We start from the raw sequence: 25563 nt of genomic DNA, 5'->3' as shown, positions 1-25563 counted from the left end.
GATCGATTCCCGTTCCAGTGGGTCATTGCTACAGGGACTAATCTGCAATGATTTCCAACATTAAAAATAAATTCGCAGCAAAAGCACACCTGGTAGAAGCGCGACAATAAAACAAAAACGACGCATAGCTTATCAGGTAAGCCATCAAGCGCCATTACTCTCCGGTTTGCATTGATATATTGTCGTCAGAACATGCAGCATTTTTCCTGGCCAATCACGATCGATAAGCAGTGTTTAAAACAAAAAAGGACAACAGATCGATTTGTAACGTCCCTCCCACCGTCGCGCATTACACGACGAACACGGCGTCTTCTCTTCTGCTTAATTAGACGCAACAATCTTAGTCGGCTTTGCCCTAAAGACACAATCTGTGAGTTGTTAGTGTACTCATCCAGCAGGATGTAGTCAGTGTTGAGTATGAGGGCTCAGTCTATATGGGGACTTGCACCCATGACGTCCATTGGTACGTTTTGGGCTGTAAGGAATGGATACATTGTTCATCATGACTCTTCCACAAGTCGCCTTTTCTGTTGATGTTAGGAACGCAATTTGACTATTCGAAGGCTCAACCTGGACTGGTTAATGCGTGCTTGCGCTGTAATACAGAGGTGTCAAACACATGACTTATGCACAGTTTCTGATATTTTTGGCACACTTTCTTACCTCTTGCGCACTAGAAGTGATGGGAAGAGATGATAGGCACGTTTGAATTTTATCACCAATTGGATTCTAATTGAGCCTGTGCAATAAGGATGCCATGCTAATCTACTATAGGATACCGTCATACAAGATTGCACTCAATGCAATCTTTGCATTCAATTTTACTCATAGTTTCTTTTCTTTCTGTATCTTTTTCTTTATTTCTTGTTTTCGTTCTTTGTTCCTTTAGAATCAGCATTAAATACAAAATAAAATTAATTGAAAGCAACTCTCCAGAATTAATTTACATTTTTATTGTTTCGTTTAACTTAAACTTAAACGCATAACTCAAGCGCACTTACGAAGCAAGCTAAACTAAGAAGGTGCTAAAATAAAATTAAAGAAATTAATTGTAAACATTAAGACTTAATGAAAAAAAAAGAAGTTCCTGTATAACTTTCGTTTTCTTTTCTTTTTGCTGGAGTTTGTTTCGGTTTATTTTCATTTTTTTTTATAATTCCATACGGAAGCGAAAATAGCAGCACCCAAGAGTCCGGATAATTGATACACCCCTAGCTCTGTGCTGTATGTCCAGATGCACTTTGTCTGAGGTGTGCTAAATAAACGTGCATTGGTTCTTCTAAGCACAACGTAATTTGAACAACAGAAATACGAACACGATCCGATTCACTGTTTCCCACGTATGACGTATGCAGGGTTGAAGACGTTATACGTCCCAGATGGAATGAGCCAAACTCTTTCTCCTTGCGTTTATAGTTTCATTTTGGTTTTTCTTTTCTTTATTTTAAAGACATTGGTAAAGTACGGGGGTTTAGTTGATTTGAATTCATTAAAGTGTGTGTATCTGTTGTTGTTTTTTTTTATCATTAACAAATTAGTTATATATTTCTATTTGCATTTCAATTTCCTCCAGTACGCTTCCGGCCTGTCTCGTCGCTCTCCTTGACAACGGCTTCCATTTGCATCGCTTTCCTCACTCTCACTCGCTTGGACTAACTATGATCGCACACCCCTGCCGGAAGGGGTGGCAAACTGCTGCCTCGACCACGCAAACCACGTTCTACTAAAGTTTGTTTTCCAGCTAATGTTCAGACTTATCAGTTCGAGTGTTTTTGTTGTGTATAGCAGCTTTTCGACTGTTCTCTGTTGCTTTGTTACGTGTTGTGTGGGTATTTTGTTGCTATAAATGGTATCCCTTTTTAAAGTATGCTTTTCTTTTTTTATGTTAATGCTTTCTTTCTTTTCCATTAAGTGTGTAGTAATTTGCTTAGTTACGTTTAACTCGTTACCTTTTGCTAGACCCGGTAACTGCACTTCTTTTTTGCAACAATCTTTTGGTTGTATTTAATACGTAGGGGGGATTGTCCGTCCCACCATCATCTCTCTCTTGCTCTTGCTATTTCTTTCGCTTTTTTTCGCTTTTATCTGGATTTTTATTTACTATTCCTTTCTTTGCTGCATGTATGTTAGAAGCAACTAGCAAAACGGCTCCTTCCCATGTATCGTGATATTAATTGCTATTGCGTGAGAGTAGACCGGTACTGGTGTGGTGGAATAGCTTTCAGCATATTGTTTCTGAACGAGAAGTTGGTAAGCTTGATACACCGTGATAGTAAGTGTGAATGGTTGCGATTGCACCCGATTGCACAGCGATCAGCAGCCACCAAAAACAGCGCATCTACACCCAGTACACCACCATGAACAACATCGCGCTCGGCATTGCTTGTATAGCACGCGCAACCGTAGCGTGCGCGCCCCACAATCTCAACGTTTATTTAGTACTTTCGGTACATCCTTCCACAGATTACCAGACACAGGGTTGGGAGGGGAGGGGGGGGGGGTTCAGGCCATAAACACGGGACAGTGTAGTCTATCTTCAGCCGGCAGGGGCAGGTGGTTTAAGAGTGCCCCACACAGCCCACAGCAACATATTTGCAGCCCACCGTCTATTCACACATTGTGTATAATTGATATAATTCTTTTTGTTTCGAACGACTGTTCTCCTTTCAATCTTTGTGTATCTTGTTTAATACAGAGCTGTAACATTCAAACAGTTTTTTCTTTTCCTTTTGTTTAGGTAAACATATTGTTTTGTAATAGCTTTTTGTTGTTGTTGTGGTTGTATTGATAATAATTTCATTAACCACTTCGCAACCGCGAGTCTGACTCGTAATGAAACGTTGCGGGCCTATTATTTTCCAATTTTCATCTTCCATGCATCTTCCAACTCGCCTTTATCCTCTTTTTTCTCTCTTTTTTCTTCTGTAGCTGTACGATCGACTAAGATTTTAATTTATCTATAAACATCTCTCCCTGCTGCGGGAGTTTAATTTTAATTATTTTTGATACCTTTTTCATCTTTTGTAATTTTTCTTTTCCATTTTTGTATGATTGCTCAATTTTATATCCGTTTTTTCCAGTGTTTTCAAAGTTTTTTTATGTTTAGGTTCAAGTGTTTTTTTCGTGATCAGGAAATTGAATTTACGTAACATTATTTCGATACAATGTTTGTGTTTTTCTTTTCCTTTTTTGATACGCTTTTACATACAAATAAAACAAAACTTCCTAATCTCAAACATAATTTTCGCCACGGGTTCGTGTAATAATCGTACAGCCATCAGAGAGAGAGAGAGAGAGAGAGAGAGAGAGAGAGAGAGAGAGAGAGAGAGAGAGTGAGAGAGAGAGGAAAGAAACCAAAAAGCACGTGAAGGCGCAGCACAAATAGCAACAAACCAATTTTTTCACTTCTAGGAAGTTGATCGATGTGAACAAGAAAGGAAGTAAAAATGCTGTAAGCATTGTATAGGTTTTTCGATTCAGGTTTCCGTTGTTTTTATCTTCTTCTTCTTCTTTCTTCGAATCTCTTTTTAACACAACATTTGTAGTTAAACTCCTGTAGTTCATAGTGAACCGTACAAATACATGTGTTTCTTTTTTTTTTGTTTCTTTCACTAGCTTAAATTAATACGTCGGTAGCGCTTAATTCGCTATCATCCTTTGTTTAACGGAACGTTTGAACGGCTTATTTTGGGCCCTATCGTTGCCAGCGCAACAAGCTGCAGGACTGAGGAGCCTGTGTTCCCAGTACGAGACCGAAAACAGAGAGCACACTATTCTCGATTCCGTGTTGCTTCCACACAGACGAAAAAGGGGGAGCCAACAAACAGTCCAGGAAGTAAAAGCACACACACATATGCATGCCGATAACGCAAACATACACACACACACACACACAGGTATTCTTTTCCATTCAGCATAATTCCGCCGGATTTTGTGTATTCCATTTCAATCGTACACTAGCGCACATCGTGCCGTACAAATTAACAGAATGTGTTACGAAATTCACTGCCAAAAAGTGCAGCACAAAGTAAGGATTGCCGAGAGTTTGGACTGTGCCAACTGTTGGATCTGTACACTTAGTTTTTCTTTTTCGCTAGTGGGAACACCCATCATTCCACGTGGAACTGTCTATCGCGCATGATGATGCGAATCTCGACGGGGGGGATGCGTGAGTCTTGGTTCGGCTTGTGGAAGATAACATTAATCGGGATTCGCCGTTAAATTAAGGTATATAAAAATAAAAATCGTCTAGCTGCGGTCTAGGGGGGTTAACACATCTATAACAGCGTCCCCTTTCTATCTCTCTCTCTCTCTCGCTCTCTGTGTTTTGTTTCAAAAAACTACCATAAATGGTACGTGATTGAAATGTCCGTAACATCGGCTGAGTAAAACCGACCCTTAATAACACTATGCTGCTTTTCACGATAGAATAAGATTCTCTGCGGATGATTCAGCGCACACCGAACCGGACCGAACTGACCCAACCGTTTGCCCTGGGCAGGTGGCTGTGCAGGCGTGAAGGTGGTGGTGCACTTCCGCTCTTTGTCTCTCTCTCTTTTCTCTCTCTCTCTCTCTCTCTCTCTCTCTCTGTACGTGTGTGTGTATGTCCACTGTCCACACACGACCACGCGGTAAAATAGGGGTAGCAAATAGTCTACTTAAACACAACGATGATGTTCAAAAATATTACAGTCCAAAAGAAGTATTTAAGAATGCTAAATCGTTCCAAAACTATATACAAAGATAAATTCTAATCAAACTGAAGCCTTAATAAAAGAAACAAACAACGCTCTCCACCATCGAGCGTACAAGGCTTCTCCCCCACTGACAAGCGTTCCTCCACCGCCCCCTCAGGTGACCCAGTGGAAGGCGGGAGTTGACTGAATCCAGTGTGCCACGGTGGCATACACAAATGCATCATTGCCTGCTGCTTCCGTCGAGTGATGAAGCATTGTAGAGTCTTATTTTTTACCAGCACCCTGGTTGGTGGCCGTACCCGTACCGGAACCTCCACCGTAGTAGTACGGTGGCAGTGCGGACGGTTGCAGACCGCCCGTAGTACCACCGCCGCCGCCGCCGCCTGGTTGCCCCGGAAGCTTACCGAGCATTCCTGCCGGCCCGGACGATGCGTTCAGCAGCATCGAACCAGGACCGGATGCGGCCATTTGTTGCTGAAACTGTTGCTGCTGCTGCTGTTGGCCGAACTGACCGTATTGGGAATAGTACTGCTGCTGCTGTTGCTGTTGCTGCTGCTGCTGGAGTGCTGCGACCGATTGTTGCTGCTGTAGATAGTCGAAGCCGGGCTGTTGATGGTAACTGCCACCGTGCATACCGCCGCCTGGCACCATCCCGGCCATCGATGTCATTGCTGCGTTGGTCGCCTGCATCGATTGGTTCGCATTGTACATACCGTACTGCTGCTGCTGCTGCTGCTGTTGGGGTTGCTGTAACGTTGAAAGATTCTGCAAGTGAAAGAAATGCAATTGCAAAATGAATTGCAACACAAACATTTGCCCACTCAACGTACCTTGCTGGAAGATTTGCTACTGCTGTTGCCGGAAGCCGCCGAGCCGCCGCCGCCGCCCCCATTCTGCCGGCTGCCATGCTCCGCCGACGACGATGAGCTGGAGGACTTGGATTTACTCTTCTCGCGATCCTTATCACGATCCTTGTCCTTCTTTTTGCTACCACTGCCACCGGGGCCACCGGCGCCGCCCATTGCACTCGGACCGCCCATCGGTAGGCCGGCCGCCCCCACCGCTCCACCGCTGCCAATTCCACCCGTGCCACCACCACCCGTGCCACCACCACCCGTGCCACCACCACCATCGCTCGTAGCGCTGATGTTGTAATGTTCTATCTTATCCTTGGAAATTTTTAACTTCAAGGAAGCCGATCCTCCCCCGACGCCGGCGCCACCGCCGGACGGACCACCGTGGGCCGAACCGCCGCCGCCGCCGCCGGGCAGCGAGGACGAACCGGACAGTCTGTCCTTGGGAATTTTTATCTTCAGCCCATCGTTCGCTGGCCCACCGGACGGGGCAGTCCCCGTCCCGTGCAACCCGACACCATCCACCGAAGGCGGTAGGATCGCCCGGTTCAGCTTGATCTTGATCGGGCCGGGCGGATCCTGCGGCGCCGAGTGACCGACGCCCTGATGGCCGGCGCCGGCTCCATCCGGACCGGCACCCGTCGCCCCGGCATGATGGTCGCCCTTCTCCCGGTCGCGCTCCCGATCCCGGTGCTTGTCCTTGTCTTTTTTGTGCTTTTTCTTCTCCTCCCGGTCGCGGTCCTTCGTCTTGTCCTTTTCCTTGTGCTTGTGCTTTTCCTTCTTCTTTTTCTTCTCCGATTTGGACCGATGGCCGCCGGTGTCGGTGTCCGGGTCGGAAGCGGTCGAGGCAGTCGCTGCCGGTTGCTGCTGCTGCTGTTGTTGTGCTGCGACATCGGCGGAGGCGGGTGCCAGTGCTGCCGTCGGGGGTGCGGTGGCGGTAGCGGCTGCAGGAGCGTCACCCATCTGGGCAGCGTTGCCGGTCGTCACCCACGGGTAGGAAGGTGGAACTGCACCGGGCTGGGTGGCATCGTTGGGGCCCCCACCGCCGGCGGCCGTTGGCAATTGTTGCTGCCCAGAGGCGGCCGAAGTCGGTGGAAGCCCGAGCAGACTTTCCATCGAAGCAAGCTGTGGTTTCGTTTCATTCGCCGGCTGTGCTGAGGAGCCACCGGTCGTATCGAGCGGCTTCGAGTCGGTCACATCGGCGCGCGAGCCGCTGCTGGGCGGTGGATCGCTCGTACCGCCGTACAGGGAGCCAAACTTGGGCGTCTCGTTGAACAGGCTCTCCTTGAGCAGGCTGCTCACCAGCGCCGCGTTCGTCTCGATGCCGTTGATCGTGTTGCTGAAGATGCCGCCGCTCTTGGCCAGCGTCGACGGTTTCGAGTCGCTCAGCAGCGGCTGGGACAGCAGCGAGCCGGGATCGTTGAAGTTGAACAGCGACGACGAATCGTCCATCTTGTCGAACGTGCTGGCCAGATCGAAGGACGAGTTGAACAGCTGGTCGGAGGGCGAGCCGGACGACGGGAGGAAGGACGAGCCGGACGGTTCCGCCGTTCGGCGCACCTTCTGCTCTCGAAAGTCGGTCCCGTCGTCCTGCCGGATCTGTTCGTTGCTCGGGTGCGGTCGCTTTGCCTGCGACGACAGCAAGCCGCCGCCGCCGGCGTTGCCACTGGAATGAGTGTTGCCACCATTGCCCGTCAGGCTGCCCAGCGGTCCCGACGAGTCCTGGTGCGGGGGCATGGCCGTACCGTCCAGCGCCCGCTTCAAATTGTGGCTAGTGTGGCTGTTGTTGCTACTGCTACCATTATTGCTACCGGTGCTGCTCAGGTTGGTGGTGCCGCCCACCATCGGCAGGGAGGAACTGGGCGGGCCGAGCGATTTCTTGTCGTGGCCCATCGGCTGATGCTTGCTGGAAGCGGGTGGCTGTTGCCCGGCCAGGCCCCCAACCGAACCGTCCATGCGCCGATCCTTCTTCTGCCCATCGGAGCGCGAACCAGCCATGCCGTGGTGCTGCTGCTGCTGCTGTTGCTGCTTCTTCCCGCTCGGGCTTCCCTTGGGCGGTTTCAGCAATCGGTCGGCTGGCGCACCACCGGCCGCCGCCACATTGCCATAGTGGCCGCTCGAGCGCGATTTGCCCGACGGCAGGTTCTGCAGCGATTCGGTTTGCGAGTCCTTCCAGTCCGGGCTGAAGATGGACGACGGTTTGCTCTGCTTCGGTGGCGTGCACATCTGCATCGGGTCCGCCAGCCGGCCGATCGACTCGTCGAGCAACCGGAACGTGCTGGGCTCCGGTTTTGGCTGATTACTGCCGCCACTGTTGCTGCTGCTGCCGCTCGTCGCTGATTGCTGATCGGCGAGCGGGACGTTCGTCGTTCGGCCACTGATCGACTGGTTGTAGCTGGGCGGATGGGAAAAGAGAGACGACGACGGCTGGGACGATGGAGCCGGATGTTGCTTCGTGCCGTAGTTGGGTCCGCCCACGGCAGCACCCGATGAGGACGAGGACGACGAAGAGGACGGTGGCTTGGACGCCAGCTTCTGGCCGCTGCTGCCGTGCCGGTCGGCCTTCATCTGATTGTAGCCGGAATGCATGGACGACGAAGAGCCGGAGGAAGCCGTGCTTCCGCCAGCGCTTCCGGCGGGCGCACCTCCGCTGGCCTGCTGCAGCAGCCCGGAAGCGGACGATGGTTGGCGCGATTTGCTGCCGCCCTCGTGTCCCTGATACCCCGAGCCGGAACGCTGCGATGGGACCGCACCGGACGGGTTGAGCTGCAGCGAGGACGGCTGCTGCATGCTGCCCCGATGCGACGACATCGGGCCCTTGCTGCTCGTGCTGCTGCTGTTGCTACTGCTGCCACTTCCGTAATGCTGGGACGGTGGTGGCGGTTGCTGCTGCGGCTGCCCCGCCAGCGTGCCGGAGGCGGAGGGAGGCCGGTCGGAGCGCGACCGGGAACTGGCGGAACTCGACGAGGAGGAAGGAATCTTTTGATGGCTTCCGGAAGACGACATACCGTGCGGTTTCATCATATCGGCTGCAAAGACAGAAAACGGTCCAACCAATTAGTTTTGCTGGGTGTGTGTGAGAGAGCGAGAGGCATTTGAAAAAGAGAAAGGTTCTTACAGCTGGAACCCTGTTTGGGACGATGATGACTAGAGGCGGACGATGAGCCGGTGCTGGCTTCATCCAGGCCGCGCGGTACGGACGATGAGGATGGTGCCGCCATTAGGCTGTTGCTGCTGCTACTGCTACCACCTGTTCGTCTGCCCGATTCCTCCTGCGTAAAGGGATGATGAAAAAAGGATACAGTTGTGCATCGTAACTACGAGGCAAAACAAAAATAGGTCGACCAAGCAACCAAACACTTACCGCACCCGAGTCGGCCCGTATCGACTTCATCTTGCTTTTCAGCCGCGTCGGGCAGCGGTCGAAGATGTGAAGAAACTCATCCGTCAGCTGCTTCAGCAGATCGAGCGTTACCGTCTTGTCCACGTAGTGAAACCAGTGCCGGCCCTCGTTCGACTGGGGGATCTGGGAAGATCAAACGAAAATGCGTGATTCCGACACTTCGACCGAGCTAAATCGAGGAAGTTCGCGCTTACACTTACCTCCCAGCGGGACCACTTGCAGGCAAGGTGTATGCAGAAGCAGGCCACAACCGTCGGTTTGTACTGCAGGCACATGGTTGTAAGGTGTAAGCTAGAAAAGAGGTGGTGGTCCGTTGTTAATAATTATAGTAAGTTATTGCGTGCCGGCCTGTTGGAGCACATACCTGTTGGATGCCATGAAGTAGGACGTCTGTGCCAAATCTTTGGAAGCTGCAAATGTGTGTGGGTGTGTCAAAAGTTAGTCTTTGGAGGGAAAAAACGGTACCACTTGTAGGGGAAGCGTTACCTTTCACCAGGTGGCATGTTTTGACCACGTGCGTATGGGGATGATCGATCGCCACATCGAAGCCGAGCGTCTGCAGCAGCACGTTCTCGTTGAACACCAGGTCCTGCGCCTGTTCGGCGTAGCTTTCCCGCAGCGGATCCGGCGCCTCCATCCCGAGACTAATGTGCACCACCTTGATGATGTGCTCGAGCTTGCGTGGTTGCTCTTCGACCTACGGGGGAGGGGTTGGGAAATGCCAAAACACAGAACCACACATAGAGAGACACTTTTTCCCTTTTTGATGGGTCGTTTTCTTGCATTACCTTTGCTGCTAGGAACAGGGCGGCCGCCGCTATGCTGTTGCGATGGAACTGCGTGAACGAGTGAAACGCATAGAACCGATGCATGTACACGATGGCCGTATTGATGCAGAGCTGTGATCTGCGGAAGCAAGGGGAAAAGAAGAAAACGGACACCAGGATAAAGTACGCCCTGGGCAGGTCAAACCGGTAGCGAGGGAACAGCATCCACTTACACTTGCAACCGCTGGCCCATGTCCTGTATCAGGTTGGCGGCTCGCTGTCTGTACATAAGCTCCTGGTCCGCGTCCATGCCGGCCTTGCGGCTCGGCGAGTTGGCGAGCTGCTCGGCCGTGAAGTACCATTTGGAGTCATCGTTCTTGCTCGTCGTTCCGCTTGCGCTACCACTGCCAGAAGCCATCGAAGGTGTGTTTGGTGGGGCAAGCAAGGTGCTGCAGCGGATCGGTCACCTCCTTCTCTCGCACTCTCTCTCTCTCTCTCTCTTGCTCTCGCTCTGTTTTTTGCTCACTTTTAACCGGAAGCGTTCGATTGTACACGCACACCCGCCGCGCGGTTACAGGCGGAAGAACCGCGTCACCAACGACGCAAAAGTGTTCGCACGAGGCGTGACACGAGTGTTTTCACGTTCTGCGCGTTTAGAAGGCTGGCTTCATTTCCGGCTTATTACTCCTTATTTCCCAGTTGATTGTATGTGTGTGTGTGAGGGAGGGGGGACCGGGGGAATAGCACCGGGCACCGGAAGTGTGAGCTTTCTTTGCACTACTTTATCAACACCACCAAATCGCGTGCGACGACAATCGTGTTGATGGTTCTGGGGCTGTGTTTATCCATCAGAACACCAATGCACACGCTGTTTTTTGCTTTTGTTTTTGCTTTTTTGTGCAGCGATGACGATGACGTTTCAGAACAATAATACAGACCGCCTACTACTGCCGCTAGACGACGACGAGGAGGACGACGTACCCGTACCACCACCAACCTTTTGCACGTTTCACTTTTCCCAGCAGATGATGCGTTCTTTGCGAAGCCGTTTGGACACCGTGTGTGAGTGTTGACCGCGATACGCACACGCACACACACGCACTTCCAGCCCACTGTTTATCGACCGCACTCACACCAACAGGACGCGCGACGGGTTACCGTTAAATGCACAGTCGTCGTTCTCGCTTTCTCTCGCTCACTCGCGCGCATACACACATACACACATGTGCTCACGAGCCCGTTTCCGTGCAAGCAGCGGCGGGGGCTGAAATATGGCGATCAATTGCTTGGGCAGCGTGATTTTTGTTTTGCAACGTCACACAGATAACTTTTGCCTGCTTTTCTCATCAAAACACCGCTCGGCCGGGGCTTATCGGGGAGGATTAACGAGGGAAAAGGAAGGGAGAGGAGGGTTTCTAACAGTATGCGCCAATCGAGCGGGCCAGTCCACAGTCAGCTTTGCTTGCCATCGGGCTGCAGCAGCGGACCGCCACCACCACCACCGTCGTCGCCACTGCACACGCGGTCAAGTTGGCGAACCCGCGTAAAGCGTTGTTCAATCCGTACATCTAGTGTGCGTGTCCATCTGTACGCATGTGTACGTGTTTGTGTATGTATGTGTGTGAGTGTGAAAGTGTAATTATGGTTGGAGCAATTATTTCATCATTTCATTGCAGCCTGTCGTCACGCCAGGTATTACTCCGCGACGCCATTTGACCACGCAGAGCGACCACACCGAAAGCGGCCAGACGGAATCGGAACAGTCGGGAGGACGAGACAACACGAGGTCCAGATAGTCGGGGTGCTGGCCCTTCTTACGTCGTGTCGGTTTTGCTTTGCGCTCTGCTCTCTCGCTCTCTCCCGCTCGCCACGCTCGTCTCTCTAGACCCTTCCGCTGGTGGGGGATGAGTCTGGCTTTGGCTTCTGCTGCCTGTGTGGGCCTCCGGTTGTGAAAATCGTGTCGTGCACGTGCTGGGCCGCCGTTGCTGCGCTGGAAAACTATCCGAAACGTTGGGCAGTGCGTTCGGGCACGCAAGGCAACCGAAACCAGCTGGTGGTATGTGAGTTAGATGGTATTATTTTGGTGTAGAAAAATGCACTCCACAAATATGTTTTTCACTCCGTAATGGCCGACCTCACAACCAAGGTCAGTATAGCATGCGGGTTGGATCGTCCCAATGCCGCCTGACAGCTGCACAGTGGGAGAGTGCGCGCTACGGTATCTGACAGGTTGGATCGTTGGCAATGAGAGGCAATTTCGTATTAAAAATTTAAAACTTGTTTTGAAATATCGAATCATTTGCACACAAAGTAAGCAGTTCTGCAAGTGCTGCAACAACTTCAGTAAATATGTAATTAATTCAAATAGTCTTTAACGTGGCTCAGTTTTTTTTAAAGTAAAAAAAGGTTTTTTTCCTAGACAAAAAAACTGAGCAGCATTTTTAAGGCCCGTCTCAGAGCATTTTTAAGGCCCAGATCTATGAAAATGTTGCGGGAAAATTTGTTACCAAATCGTATGGACGAACTGTCAAACTCATGTTGCGGGAGCATTTTTGTTGAAAGAGAAACAAGTCGAATTGTTTCATGTTTTTTATTGCAGGAATATTTTCGAACGATTTTTTACTTACCAAAAATGATAAAGAATAATTTAAAAAACTCAGAAGTGTTTCCACAACATGTTCATCGCTCCGGACGTAAGAAACAGAAATTGTTGTAGTTGTTATTTTGATTCCCTAATAGATTTTTAGCTTATATCATTAACAACTCAAAATGTTCTTTCAAATTATTGTTGTATTTACAAAATAAAGTAATACGTGTTTTCGAGTTTATTAAAACATTTTTTTTATTTTACGTGTAGAATGCAGTGAACATATTTAATGCTTCTATCAACAATATCAATTTTACAACATTTTTTTAACCATTATCTTTTTATCTTGATCTTCACCACAACGACATTTGATGATATCTGTGAGCTAACCTCGCATCCCCCTGTGCAAAGCGACGGAAGAAATCATGCCCTTTCGCGCATTTTCTCAGGCCTTCTTTTTCCCTCCTACGGCAAATTTGTCGAGCAGCGTTTCGAGCTACCCGTCCCTGACTCTGCATCATACCCCTCGCCTGAGGGGGCTGTCGAAGGTTTAGTTGTGTTCCCGCTGCGCAGATTCGAGCAGTTTTCTGCGTAGTTTTTTGCGTCGTTTTGTGTCAAAAAATACGCAAAAAACAGCGCTGGACTTCAGCCGAAACTACGATAGCCAGCGTATTTATTGCAGTTTTTAGGTGCGGAACGAGCGCCATCTGTTGAAGGAATGGATGAACTATTTCAGACGGTGGAGCAAAAAAAAAACGGCCGAAAAATTCAAAAATATTGGCGCCCATTCCTTCCTCCTCCTCTTCCTCTAACTCCCTTCCCCTCCCTGCCTTGCCTTATACTTGCGCTTCAGCCCGTGCCTTTCGCCGTCAGCTAATCAGTGTGTATGCGTTGGTGTATATGTACATTGCGGTTGTGTATTGTAATTGGTGGGTGTTAGCATTTATTTATTCGTGTGTGACCTTGACGATGCGGGAGGAGAAGCTGGTTCATTTTGGGATTTAAAGTGTTATCGGTGTATTGATGGATTATTTTATTTCGTACCGCTGCTGATGAGACCATTCGATGCCCCTGCCAATTGAGGGTGAAGAAGCCTATTTAAAACAAGCGTAGGAGAACGTCTAACACTAAACTAATATTTTTTATTAGAACATGTTTGATGCTTCAATGACCTTCTAAGCATCATGTAGCACGGCGTATAGTGGCAATAATTTTTTTTTATTTTTTTTTTATTCAGGAGTAACAGTTTTGGGTCTCGACACACACACGCACACAGCGCGGGGAAAGTGACCGTTCACTCTATCATGTCGCGATCCCCCACCCCGCCCGGCGCTTTGGATGAGGATGCGATACAAGAAAGCTGAACCAGCCGTTCTACCGATACGGTAGCCGTAATCGATCATGCGGGGAGGGGGGGGAGGGGAGTGCGTGCTTGCGTTCGCGCTTTCGTGAGTGCGTGCTTGCGTTTGCGCTTTCGCGGGTGCCTGCCCGCGTACACGCGTACGTGCATGTGTGCGTGTGTGTGTGCGTGCGTGCGTGCTCGCGTGCGTGTGTGTGTGTTTGTGTGTGTGTGTGTGTGTGCGTGCGTGCGTGCGTGTGGAAACCCCAAAACTATTTGATTCTGATGCGTACATTTTCATCCGCTGCGGCTACAAAGTCCATGCATTTTCGATTTCGCTACCTGAGAGACAACACAACTATCGGATTGGCACCACGATCTTTGCGATCGGTTCTGCTGTTGGGGGTGTTAAAAAGGCACACGATCGAAGCAAACGTGCGTGTGATATGTAGCAAATTTCTTTCGCGCATATGGTGCTGCACCTGCTCGTCCAGAATCTGGCGGCTTGTTGGTTTGGAAAAGTTATCATGACGCCGATTGACCGGCATTGCCTTGGAATGGGTTCGGATCGGTAGGTTCATGTTTCGGTCAAGTGCATTCCGTGTATTTGTCGCACCACAGCGGTAGACCCGGCAGCACCAAAGTCAAAACAAAAACCTTCCCCGAGTGTGGACTGCTTTGCTAAGTTCTTATTATTATTATTATTATTATTATTATTATTTGGCGTAATAGTCTACGCGATCATGCCGGCCTTTTCAGGACTTGAGTACCGCGTAGCCGGATAGTCACCCCTTGCTACGGCGGACGGTTCATACGCGGTTAGAACCCACGACGGGCATGCAGATGTGAGGAATGACGGCGGTGCCGCGGGACCGCTCCTATCCAGCGGGTAACTTGCATACTGCCACACTGTCTCCTGCTCGATGCATACGCTGCAGGCAGGGGGAAGGATGCACCTCCACGATAGAAAAAACACCGTCAACACCGTACAAGTGGACAGAGTATTAGTGACAAGGACCCCGGAAAAATGGTCGTTGTGGCCAAGTGGCTGGAGAGTCATTTGCCCCCCCCCCCCCCTCCCCCCTCATGCCGGAAATAATTTTAGGGCCTGTGACCGATGAGCGTAGGGGTCCCATGGTCGAAGCCCGCGCCCGCCGTCAATTTAAGTATGCTGTTCAATCTCCCAACAGCTGTGTGCCAGTACCCCCTCCTCCCGGTCATCAGTTACCATGTACAGGAGCCTCATCTCATCTTTCCCCCGATTCCCCTAATCCGCCACTGTCATGAACACCTTCCTTTCTTTGACCAATGAATCATAACATTCCGGAAGACAACACAGACTTTCCAGTATGCCGGTTGCACGATCAGCTTGCGTTCTAGATGCCGGCGGAACGGTATGTTGAGGAAAACAAGCGCCGGGCTGAACGTGATAATGCGAATAAAGGTTCTGTGCGTTGCACAGCAAACCCTCCAGCGTGAGCTAGTGATTCCGTAGTCATTTTTACATTGCAGCGTTTGAACTCATTGCGCTTTTTTGGTTTGATTTGAGAAAATACAACTTCATCGCCGCAATGTTTGTAAACGGTTTTTTTAAGCGCCACAGCAGCTCATCAGCATTGACCACACGCGAGAAAGAGATAGCGCTATGGAGCGAAAAAGCACGGACGACGGCTGACAGCGATTGGCCGTCTGACGCACCAACACAACTAAACCTTCGACAGCCCCCTCAGGCGAGGGGTATGATGCAGAGTCAGGGACGGGTAGCTCGAAACGCTGCTCGACAAATTTGCCGTAGGAGGGAAAAAGAAGGCCTGAGAAAATGCGCGAAAGGGCATGATTTCTTCCGTCGCTTTGCACAGGGGGCTGTTTTTTGCGTATTTTTTGACACAAAACGACGCAAAAAACTACGCAGAAAACTGCTCGAATCTGCGCAGCGGGCTGTCAACGAACGCCTATTTTTTTTTTCTTCAAACGTCAAATATCTTCAATGCGAAGCGTCATTTCAGCCAGAAGAGTGTGTGTTTCTCCAAGCTCTGCGTAAATATTATTGCTTTCCAACAACATTTCTTTGATTGTACGCGGGAATTGTATTTTTTGGTACCAGAACACATCTTTAACCTCGCAAGCGTCTCGCTAATTGCTAATCAATTATTCGTGCCTCCGTTTTGGCAGCGATGGGACCGACACACCTACACGCGGGACGTACGGGCAGTCGCGGCGGGCCGAGCCCGGGCACCTCCAGCCAAGCGATGGACCATGCACAGGCTCTCCGCACCCAGATCCAGAAAGAGATCGAAGAAAAGGCCAAGGTCTGCTCCAACACACAGTACGAGTGTACGCTGCCCCGGGTCGACTCGTACGCCTACTGCTTCCGGCACATCCTGCAGGACCCGGACGCACCGTACAAGCAGTGCGAGTACGAGTTCGCGAACGGGCGCCGCTGCCTGGAGCCGTCGCCGAAGTACGACGCCAAGCGGGACTACGGCTCCAACTACTGTTTCGAGCACAGCCGCCAGACGCAGCTGATCAAGACCAAGTCCACGATCGGGAAGCTGGTGCCGGTGGAGACAACCGAAACGCTGCTGAACGGGCTAACGCACCACGTGAAGGTGGACAAGGTGAAGCAGCACTACCTGGGAAGCAGCACACCGCTGAAGATAACCGTACACGAGGACGATGATGACACGGATGTGGACGTTGTAACGCCCTCGGTCGATCCTTTCGGTGAGTGACCCTTATGCAGCCCTTATGCGATTTGCGCAAGTTTTTTTTTTTTTGCATTTTAGTGTATTTTGTATTTATCGATCGAATATTGTTTCTGGCAAGTGGCGATGAATGCTTAACCATACACTAACGGTCGCTGGTAAGACAGGCCGGCACCGGCATTCAGCGAGGCAGAACCGGCAACGCGAGGCACTCCGCCGAGCACGCTGCCCACCATATTGCCCAAACCGGCGGCTGCACCGCCAATCAGGCTGCCCGCTGCCTGGGCCAGTCCACCGCCAATCGTGCCGCCGTTGTAAATCGTGCGTCCCTCGAAGTTAGTCTTGGCGGCAATCACATTACCGAGCAAGTTTACGCCAGAGCTGAGGCCCCGGCCGGCTAGATTGATTGCACCGGGAAGGATACCGGTACCGGTCGGGATGTTTCCGCCCGTGCCGATCGTTCCACCAGTGCCGAAGTTGCCACCAATACCGGTACCGGGTCGGGCACCTCCATACACCCCGGCGCCCAAACGGAAGCCACCGATGCCAATTCCAGCGCCGATACCAAAGCCAAGACCCGTCCGGTAGCCACCACCCCGACCGCACGACCCAGTAACCGGTGCGGCAGTAGTCGTCGTCGGAGCTGCCGTTGTGGTCGTCGTGGTGGCAGCCGTCGTAGGAGCGGTGGTAGCGGCCGTCGTCGCTGCCGTGACAGCCGTGGCCGCCGTCGTTGCTGCCGTCGTAGCTGCGGTAACTGGTGCGGTCGCCGTCGTTGCCGCCGTTGTGGCAACCGTGGTGGTCAGGGCGTTGGCAATGATCGTGTTGAGGATGGCGGTCAGTTCCGCCAGCAGGTTCGGAGAGTTGGCCGCGATGGTGACGCTCTGCGAGCCGTCCGATGTGGCGAGCGTGATCGAACCGTCCGAGTTGGTCGTTATCCCGACGTTAATAGTCTGTCCGCTGGCCAGCAGGGCCGTTCCTGCGACAAGCAGCGTGAAGAGTACAAGTCCTCTCATTTTCTTGCTGTGTTGTGTTCTCCGAGCCTACCGCGCACTTTGCACGGGCCTTTTATATTACGCACAGGCGGCAGGCTTTGTATTATTTATATTGTGCAGGACGGACCAGTTCCGGGATGAATGTGTAGTGGTTGTATCAATCGTTTGATTTATTCCGCATCAGACAACCCAACGTCTCTGCACAAAGAGTTGTTATTGTTTGGACATTTTGCACGAAACAAACGATCGATTAGCTTGTTTTTTTTTTGTAAGCTTCTTCTAAGAAGCATAATTTGAAAGCTTCTAGACTAGTCAATGTATACGTTAACAATGACCTTTCAGTATGAAGTATTTATAGCGCCATCAATGATTGAAATACTCCTTCTCTCTCACCATTTCCCAGTTGACGTCGATGTTACGACGGTGAACGATGCCGGCCGGATCATCCTCGACTATGCGTCCGACTCGAGCGACGAGGATGAAGCGCTGGTTAATCCAACGTACGGCTCCACCTGGAAGGCGCACGAGATGGACAACTCGGACAACGAGAGCGTCGACTCGCAGAGCGATGACCCGCTGAAGCACGCCGGCATCTACACGGCCGAAGAGGCGACGCGCATCACGAAGGAAAAGCTGACCCGCCTGCAGACGCTCTACATCGAGCAGATCCACCGCCTGCAGCACGTGTTGCGCGAGCGCCGGCGCAACTATCTGCGGGAGCAGCGGGCCGAGCGCGACTATCACTGCAGCATCTTCGATCAGGTCAAGCAGACGCCCCGCGAGCGTATGCTGTACGAGCAGCTGAAGGGTTTGAACCGGTACCACCGGAAGCACGGGGTGGAAGCCATTCTGCAGCGCAAATATCTGGAGAAGCGGGCCAAAGCGACGGAGGGCCTGCAGCAGAAACCCCCCTCGCTGCCCAAGTGTGCGTACACGGAGGGTGGGGTGAAGTGCGGGGAGCGCACCCTGCCCTGCTGCAAGCACTGCCGCAAGCACATCCTGGAGGACAAGAAGCAGGTGCTGTTCCGGGCGTGCGGCATCGAGAAGAGTGGCGTGGTGTGCCAGGAACCGCTGGCCGGCCTGTTCGAGAACGTGACCTGCCCGCTGCACATGGAGCTGCCGGCGCAGCGATCGTTCAACAAGCGCAAGTACGAATCGGAATCGGAGGGAGAGGGCGAGGTGAGCGGGATGGAGCCGCCGGTGATGGTGGTGGCCGGGGCGGAAAAATCATCCGCCAAAGCGGCGAATGAGACGAACGCCGCTACAGCGCACGACAGCACGCAGGAGGACAAGAAGGCGGTGAAGGTGGAGCCGAAGGCAGGTGGCGATGGTACGGTGGACGCCAAGGCTTCGGTAAAAGCGGAAAACAACAAGCGCAAAGTGATCAAAACGGAACCGGTAACGCCGGTACCGCGGGTCCGCAATACACGGTCGTCCCGGGCAGCAATGGCGATGCAGGAAGATGCTCCGGCTGAGCAACCTGCCCCCGAACAGCAAGCAGCAGAAGGCGAATTGAAGAAGGAACAAACCGAAGCGAAGGAAATCGAAAACAATGTCACCAGTGCTGCTGCTGCTGCTGCTACCGTCGACCAAACGGATGATGGCATGGTCGATTTAGAAGAGAGTCTACTGCCAGTCAGTATTATTCCCAACAAGAAGCAAAAGCCGGACGAAACAACTGCCGCTGAGCAGGTGAGCGAAATGGAAAGGATGGACACATCGACAGAAGCGGCTGAAAGCGTCAAGGAAGCGATGGAAACGGAAACCACTGACGAAAGGCAGGCCGAACCTTCCACCGTTCCCGATCAACCGAAGGAAGGTGCCGAGGGCGACAAAAAAGAGGAAGAGAAAATAGCAGAAACAGAAGAAGCAACGGAGGAGTCAAGTGTTGCTGCAGAAAAAGAGGAACCTACTACTACTACCATCACCGCAACGGAAAACAGCCAGCCCAAGGATGCAGACGACACAACCACCACCGCATCCGGCGAAGAGAGCGCATCAACGGCACCAAAGGAAAGCGATGACCGGACCGACCAAACACCTAAAGCACAGCCAAAGCCACAGCCATCACCGTTAACGGCCAGGCAAAGAAAACTCCGGCTTGCCACGGATAGGAAAGAATCGGCAGCGAAGGGTACGAACGAAACGGCGACCGCAACCGCAACGGAGGAAGTGAGCGGCACGTCGGACGAGGAAAAGGCTAAAAAGGCGAAGGGCGGAAAGGCGGAATCATCTAGCGGTAGTAGTAGTTGTAGTAGTGCGGCTGGTGGGAGTGGCTCGGAGCAAAAATCTCGTCGCCAGAAGTGAGGAAAGCAATTGCGTTGAAGTTAAGTTGCAGCGTGAGCATGTTTTTTAAGTTACTAGAGTTTTCACAACCTACATTACACTTTACGATGAAGATATGATAGTTTTATAGAAATGGAACCAATAAATAGCCATCTTCCATGGAACGACCTAATGGAAGTTTAAGGACAGCGTTGCTTTCTTTGACTCAAACTGAGCGTTTTGTCCCGACACGTACCTCTTTCACACGAATTGTAAGATTTGTCTTCGAATTTATGTTTCGTCCAATGGGGTAAGACTGATACCATCGGACAGTTTCCTTGCTCCATCCACGCAACAACTGCCGAAATGTGAAAAAATCGGATCTCTCGAGCAGTCCTCAACGTGATCTGATATTCATCATGCTCCTTCGCGTGTAAGATTCGCCAGATTTCAAGTGGTTGTTCATGTCAAGTGAATGACACCGAACAACCAAGCCCGTGAAGGTTGCATTACATGTTCCCTGTTGGGTAGAGGTTCCGTCTGGCATATACAAGTAATTTAAAAGACTACCAAAAGACGATGGCATTGAACTATCAGAGCCTAGAAAAATAATGTAAAAAGCATTAAAACAGTAGTAAATACGAAAAAATGAATAACTTCATTCATCAGCCTAAAACCGTTAAACGGTACTGTTGTACACCTTCAACAATCACTCCGTTATGCTACCATGTAAAAGACATTTCATTCACTCCTTCGCTATTAACGCTGCATACAAAATGCAGCTTTTCTTTCATTGAGCGTACCCAACACCACCTTTGGAAGCTTGATAGGGGTTGTGTTTTCAATTTCACTTTATTCGTTTATCAGTTTTGTTGAAATACTTTTTGCTTACTTCCTTTTGCTTGGATTGCCTCGTACATTTGCCCGGATTGCCACTAAATAAAACAAACAAAAAAGGAAACAAACGCATCACATGCCGTACATATATATTTATGCAACCGACGTTCGTTGGTGGAAACGAAACTGGAATTACCTAGGCGCGCGGGGTTTTTTTTGAGAAATGAGATATAAAGGTGCGTTTTTTCTTCTTCTTCTTTGCCCACATTCAAATAAACTCAAAAAAACGAAACGGAAACACACAAAACACACATAAAAGATATCAAATGAAACGGAATGGAAACAAAACTAAATCCCACTTTCTCAGTTACCGGATCGCCTTCGTCGTGCCATTTTCCTTCTTTCCTTCGGCATATGCTTCCAACTTCATTAGTTTAGTAAATTACCGGCCCTACCTTAGGTACTTTTACTACAACGCTTCACACGCTTTTGGCTAATATTAAAGCATCCCTTCGTTTCGACCGTTTCCCTTTCTGCAATTCTCATTCCTTTCCTTTACGAGTTTTTGTTTTGTTTTGCAATAAGCAATAGGTGCGTATGTTCATCCTTTCTCCGTTTCATTCATGCATTTCTGTTCCATCTTCGTGCTCGATCCGATCCTTTCCTGAATATGGATTTTAACGTATAATATTATGTATAAGTATATATAGTTTCGTTTGTTTGTTGTTTTTCTTTTTTTAATAAAGTTTCTCAGCCAAACTAGATCACTTGTGGGATTGTGGATTTTAATAATCAATTTCCTTATTTTCACTCAAGGACCCTTTCTTCCTTTTTCGTTTTGTTTACCGTCTGCCGTTGCCTACACTCCAATGTGTTCTATTTATCAAACCGTTCAACTCGCTGCAATTTTCCGCTAAACTACTACTTGCTATAATTGAATTGAATGTGTCGCGATTCGTTTGCGTTCTTTTGTTTTTTGTTTTTTTACTGCCACTCCTCTTCCTCTATTGCTTTACTTTCTGGCTAGTTTCTTTCTTTTTCTTTACGCTGCACCGAGAGGCTTGTTGTTTGGAATTGTTAGATTTTTAAGAGACTTCCTTCAAGTCACTTCTCCCCACACGCTTATGTGTTCATTTGCGTGTTAGTGGTGTGTGTTTAATTTAGCGCTTTCGTTTCCGTTCAAAGTCTTCTAATTTTGGTCATTTCAATTTGGTCGCCCTTCTCAACACACACACGAATACTTCTGGGCCGGTGTTCTGACTGGTTCGCGAAAGAGGAAAGAAAGATGGTGTAGTCTGGACACTGGACCAGAAGTGCCACTTCGTACTGAGTCTTACGCTTGGTTTTGAACTCTTCTAACGGTTGCTTTCTGCTGCTCTTTTCTTCCATCAGGCCAGTGCCGGTCCTGCCTGCCTTTCACTTATCCTTCGACTGCTTTGCTTTCTGCTGCTCTTTTCTTCCATCAGGCCAGTGCCGGTCCTGCCTACCTTTCACTTATCCTTCGACCAAGTTAGCTAGACAACCCCTTCTCCTATCACAAAGCAAGTAACACGTTGAGTTCCTTCTTGTATGCGGGCAATACGATTTTCTGGGGAGGGGTAAGATTTTCGTAACAACTATAACGGGGCGGCAACACTGCGGCGACCGAAAACAGCAAACAAATTCAAAACACAAAAGGCAATACTGTATTGCATTATCTATCGCACCGGGCACGATTACACGTGCTTGTGCGTGTGTGTATGTTTGCTTTTCGAAGATTGCTTCTTAGTTAGCGCGCTTTGTTTCCTCCGTTTCTTGTCCGTTTCGGTCCTTTCGCGCTTGATGAACACACGCGGGAGAGAGGTCATCTCTAAATGTGAGGAGTTATATGTAATATTTGTATATATATATGTATGTATATACTGAGGGAAGGTAGGCGGTAAAAGGTAAAGGGCACTAGTACCATACACGATTCGTTTTCCCGCTTCGTTTGCCGCTATTATTGCGTTTTGTCTGATTTTGTCTGATCCGTTTCCCTATATGACTTTGTTTGATGATGATGTTGTTTAAATGCTTTATTTGCTTGGTAGATTGTAACTATTTCAGTGTCCTTCCTTTCGTCCCTTTTGCATTGAACAAGGGTATCGATCACTCTAAGTAATAGAGAATTCCATTAACCATTTTGCTACTTACTAAACATGCCTGCTCTTCTGCCTACACTGCCAACGTGCGCTTCGACCGCTTCCCAACCCCGTCTTTTCTATAAAGTCTAGCACCCATCTCTCTTCGACTCCCCCACTTCGCTGTGCGTCATGTTCCATATGCCTGGAGTGTGTGTGTGTGTTTTTGTATTTTTTGTTTTGTTTTAATTCTTCATAAAGTTTGCTATATTGAGCAGTCTGTTAAGTGTGTGGGTCAGTGTATAGGTATTGTTATTATGCTTCGATTCAATATCGACATTTAACACGCGCACTACAAACCACGTGCCTCATGATCAGATTTCAATGTAGTTCTGCTTTTAATTTGTTTTTCATTTCGCTTGCACATTTCATTTCTTCATTTGAACACACAAGTTTTCGTTTATGTTTCTGTGCCGTTTAGGATTCAAAAAGAATAGGTTGGAGTACAAACTTTTCCTTGTTTGAGAGTGAAAGTATTCAAACTGTAAAAAATCATCGTGCTGGCTTGAAAAGAATGTATTCACTGGGGAAAGTGGAAAAGTTCATAATAAAAGGTAATATATAAAGTTGTTTTTTTACAGTAAGATTTTCGTAACGTAAATGAAAAGGAAAGGGAAAAATGCCGTCTGCAAACAACATCAAACGGATACAAATATAATACGATATAAGAAAAAAAAGGTTCAAAAGAAACCCAAAACGGCTCCACTGGTTTGATGTTCGTCCTTCAGCAACTTACAAGTCTTTCGTGTAAGAACGCTCCAAAACGTTCACCCGAGCGCGGCAACGTTTCTTTTTTTTCTATGCGTTCTTTTCGCAATGCTCACATTACATGCTGCCCCCCACTAATCCCCCCGCAAACTGTTCCAATTTCACCCCTTCCCCCACTGGTAACAGAGCTTCCTATTCGCGTGCGTCACTCTCCTTAGGATTGCAGTCTTCTCGTAAATCGTGTCCAGCCTTTTCAACTCCCTTCTAAACGGGTACCCGAAACTTCACGGGTTTGTTTGTTCCTGCTCCCTACTCCTCATGCCCCCCCCCCCTCCCCACGCTTTCATCCCATGGCACCTACTGCCGGAAATGCACCAAAAAGGCTGCATGTGCATCACAGCACCACACACACACACACGCTATGTCACACTTCACCAAAACGTGTAGCCGCCCCCGTTGCCACCGTGCAGGAAGTTGTTCTTCTTCTTGGCCATCATCACCTGCTGACCGTGCATCGAGGCCATCTGGGCCGCGTTCGGGGCGATCCCGGGCGGGGGCGGTGGAATCGTTGGCTGGCCTCCGGTCTTGCCGAACCGCGCACCGGCATCGAACATGGCACCCTGTGTGTATGTGGCAGTGGAGGAGTAGAGTTATTGAATTGTCCATTTTCATTTTTTTAATTTTCTACCAAAACAAAAACAGCTTACCTGCACCGGATAGACGGGCGTCTGGTAGACCTGCGGTGGCTGTGCCTGGGGCGGTGGAGCGGCCGCAATCTGGTACTGGTACATCTGCGGATGCATCGACTGTGCCGGGATGGCGGCAACGGCCGCCGGTGCACTCGCGTACGGCGGTGGCTGCGGGGCAAACTGGGCCTGGGGGGACGGGTTCACGCTCCAGCTGTTGGCGTAGTACGGCTGGGGCACGACTCCGGGCGGATATGGCGGGTAGGTTGGCGTCATACTGGTCACCACCGAGTTGTACGAAGGCGGAAGTTGTGCATGTGCGTGCATCTGTAGTCGGCGGGTGCGAGACGAAAGGCCGTGAGTTATTATTGTTGATAAAACGGGTTAGAAGGGAAAGGCGATAAGGAGAAGTGCGCTCGTGGGGCTCGAGTGCTTGCTCGTGTGTGTGTGCGCGAGTGACTCACCTGGTTGTTATGCATGTATTGCTGATATGCAGCCTGCTGTGCGGCCTGCTGTACGGCGTCATACGTTGGATATCCTGTAAATACAGAAGCAAAGATGGATTTACCACGGCTGTCTTGATCTAACTTTTCCTACATTTTCTCACTAATACTTGTGCAAAAACTAGGTAAACAACGAAAACAATAGCGACACTTTAGAAACGATCAGAATAACGTTTAAAGGATTTTTGTTTTGTTTTTTACTTCTGCTGCCTTTTGCTAATATTTATGTGTAATTCACAGAAAAATGGATTCCGCCTCTTCCGCCAATCGGTGACGGTGAAACATTGAACTACAATTTCACAATCATCATCATCATCATCGATGACGAATTTGCACGATTCTAGGAAGCAGACCTGCTCCCTCTTTGTCCAACTGCACGCCTTCCCTCGCATTAGATAGCTTTCTTGGCAAATGAGAAACGACTTACCATTAACTCCTTTGTTGTTCATGGTTGCAATTTGTGCTTGTGCGTTTGTTTTGGTTAGTAGATGAGGAAAAATTTCTTTTCCTCTTTCTCTCTCTCACACACACTCGCACGCACGCACGCACACAAACACACTGCACAGGCGTTGCGTTTGTCTCTTTGCTTCTTTGCTGCCTTGCTCGTAGACTTTCAATTTCGCTACTAAAAGCTACTGTTAACTGGCGTTTATCACTAATGCAACTCGGTTAAACACAGTTTAGCTAAATGTGGGCACAGCGTTTTTCTTTCTTGTATTAAAAATAAATACAAAGTTTGGTTCGACTCGCGTTGCTTCTTGTGAAACTGGATATCGATTGCGGGCCGAGCGAATCGAAACTGAGAGGTGGCCTCATCCCCACCGCAAGGCGAAGTTGACAGGACGATTGACAGGAAAGGGTGAAGAAAAAACGCACTTTGACAGCTGGGGCAAAGTAAAGCAAGGTTGGGACATGCGGAGTGGACAATTATGCATTTTAATTGCGCAGGTAGAAATCATTCAGAATTTGTTCTGGGGTTTTCGGTATGGGTTTCTTTGCTACAATTCTCAGAATTGGAGTTCAAAAACGGTGAAAATATACAATTTCCGGAATAAACTTCA

At 49.6% G+C, this 25563-nt stretch overlaps 3 protein-coding genes and 1 long non-coding RNA gene across 8 annotated transcripts; 2 read left to right on the top strand and 2 right to left on the bottom strand.

The window, feature by feature from the left end:
• Window positions 1-931: 931 nt before the first annotated feature.
• On the bottom strand, window positions 932-11417 carry LOC121594532 (cyclin-T). 2 transcript variants are annotated; one of them, XM_041917901.1, is made up of 10 exons: window positions 9955-11417; window positions 9743-9860; window positions 9441-9651; window positions 9319-9364; window positions 9155-9245; window positions 8916-9077; window positions 8670-8823; window positions 5824-8580; window positions 5528-5793; window positions 932-5462 (listed from the first exon to the last, which is right to left on the bottom strand). In XM_041917901.1, exons 1-10 carry the CDS (start codon window positions 10137-10139, stop codon window positions 4962-4964), a joined length of 4491 nt encoding a protein of 1496 aa, XP_041773835.1. In that variant the 5' UTR covers window positions 10140-11417; the 3' UTR covers window positions 932-4961. The 2 variants fall into 2 exon arrangements, with proteins under 2 accessions (XP_041773835.1, XP_041773834.1); XM_041917900.1 differs by having other exon boundaries at window positions 5528-8580.
• LOC121594535 lies at window positions 11244-11984 on the top strand. The gene is made up of 2 exons (XR_006004990.1): window positions 11244-11334; window positions 11398-11984. It is a non-coding gene; the product is annotated as an uncharacterized LOC121594535 (long non-coding RNA).
• Window positions 11985-15614: 3630 nt separating this feature from the next.
• Window positions 15615-19813, top strand: LOC121591442. Of its 4 annotated transcripts, none has more exons than XM_041911931.1 (3): window positions 15615-15721; window positions 15820-16371; window positions 17748-19813. In XM_041911931.1, the coding sequence occupies exons 2-3, from the start codon at window positions 15822-15824 to the stop codon at window positions 19649-19651; spliced, it is 2454 nt and encodes an 817-aa protein (XP_041767865.1). In that variant the 5' UTR covers window positions 15615-15721; window positions 15820-15821; the 3' UTR covers window positions 19652-19813. The 4 variants fall into 4 exon arrangements, with proteins under 4 accessions (XP_041767865.1, XP_041767864.1, XP_041767867.1 ...); XM_041911930.1 differs by having other exon boundaries at window positions 15620-15744; XM_041911933.1 differs by having other exon boundaries at window positions 15629-15684.
• Window positions 19814-20578: 765 nt separating this feature from the next.
• Window positions 20579-25302, bottom strand: LOC121591449 (DAZ-associated protein 2-like). Its single transcript, XM_041911944.1, has 4 exons — window positions 24930-25302; window positions 24464-24537; window positions 24021-24326; window positions 20579-23933 (listed from the first exon to the last, which is right to left on the bottom strand). Exons 1-4 carry the CDS (start codon window positions 24949-24951, stop codon window positions 23745-23747), a joined length of 591 nt encoding a protein of 196 aa, XP_041767878.1. The 5' UTR covers window positions 24952-25302; the 3' UTR covers window positions 20579-23744.
• Between the last annotated feature and the right edge of the window lie 261 nt (window positions 25303-25563).

The sequence above is a fragment of the Anopheles merus genome, chromosome 2L, assembly GCF_017562075.2.
Source record: "Anopheles merus strain MAF chromosome 2L, AmerM5.1, whole genome shotgun sequence".
Classification (NCBI taxonomy): Eukaryota; Metazoa; Arthropoda; class Insecta; order Diptera; family Culicidae; genus Anopheles; species Anopheles merus.
The sequence above is the reverse complement of the archived record's forward strand: the minus strand, read 5'-3'. Positions and strand labels throughout refer to the sequence as shown.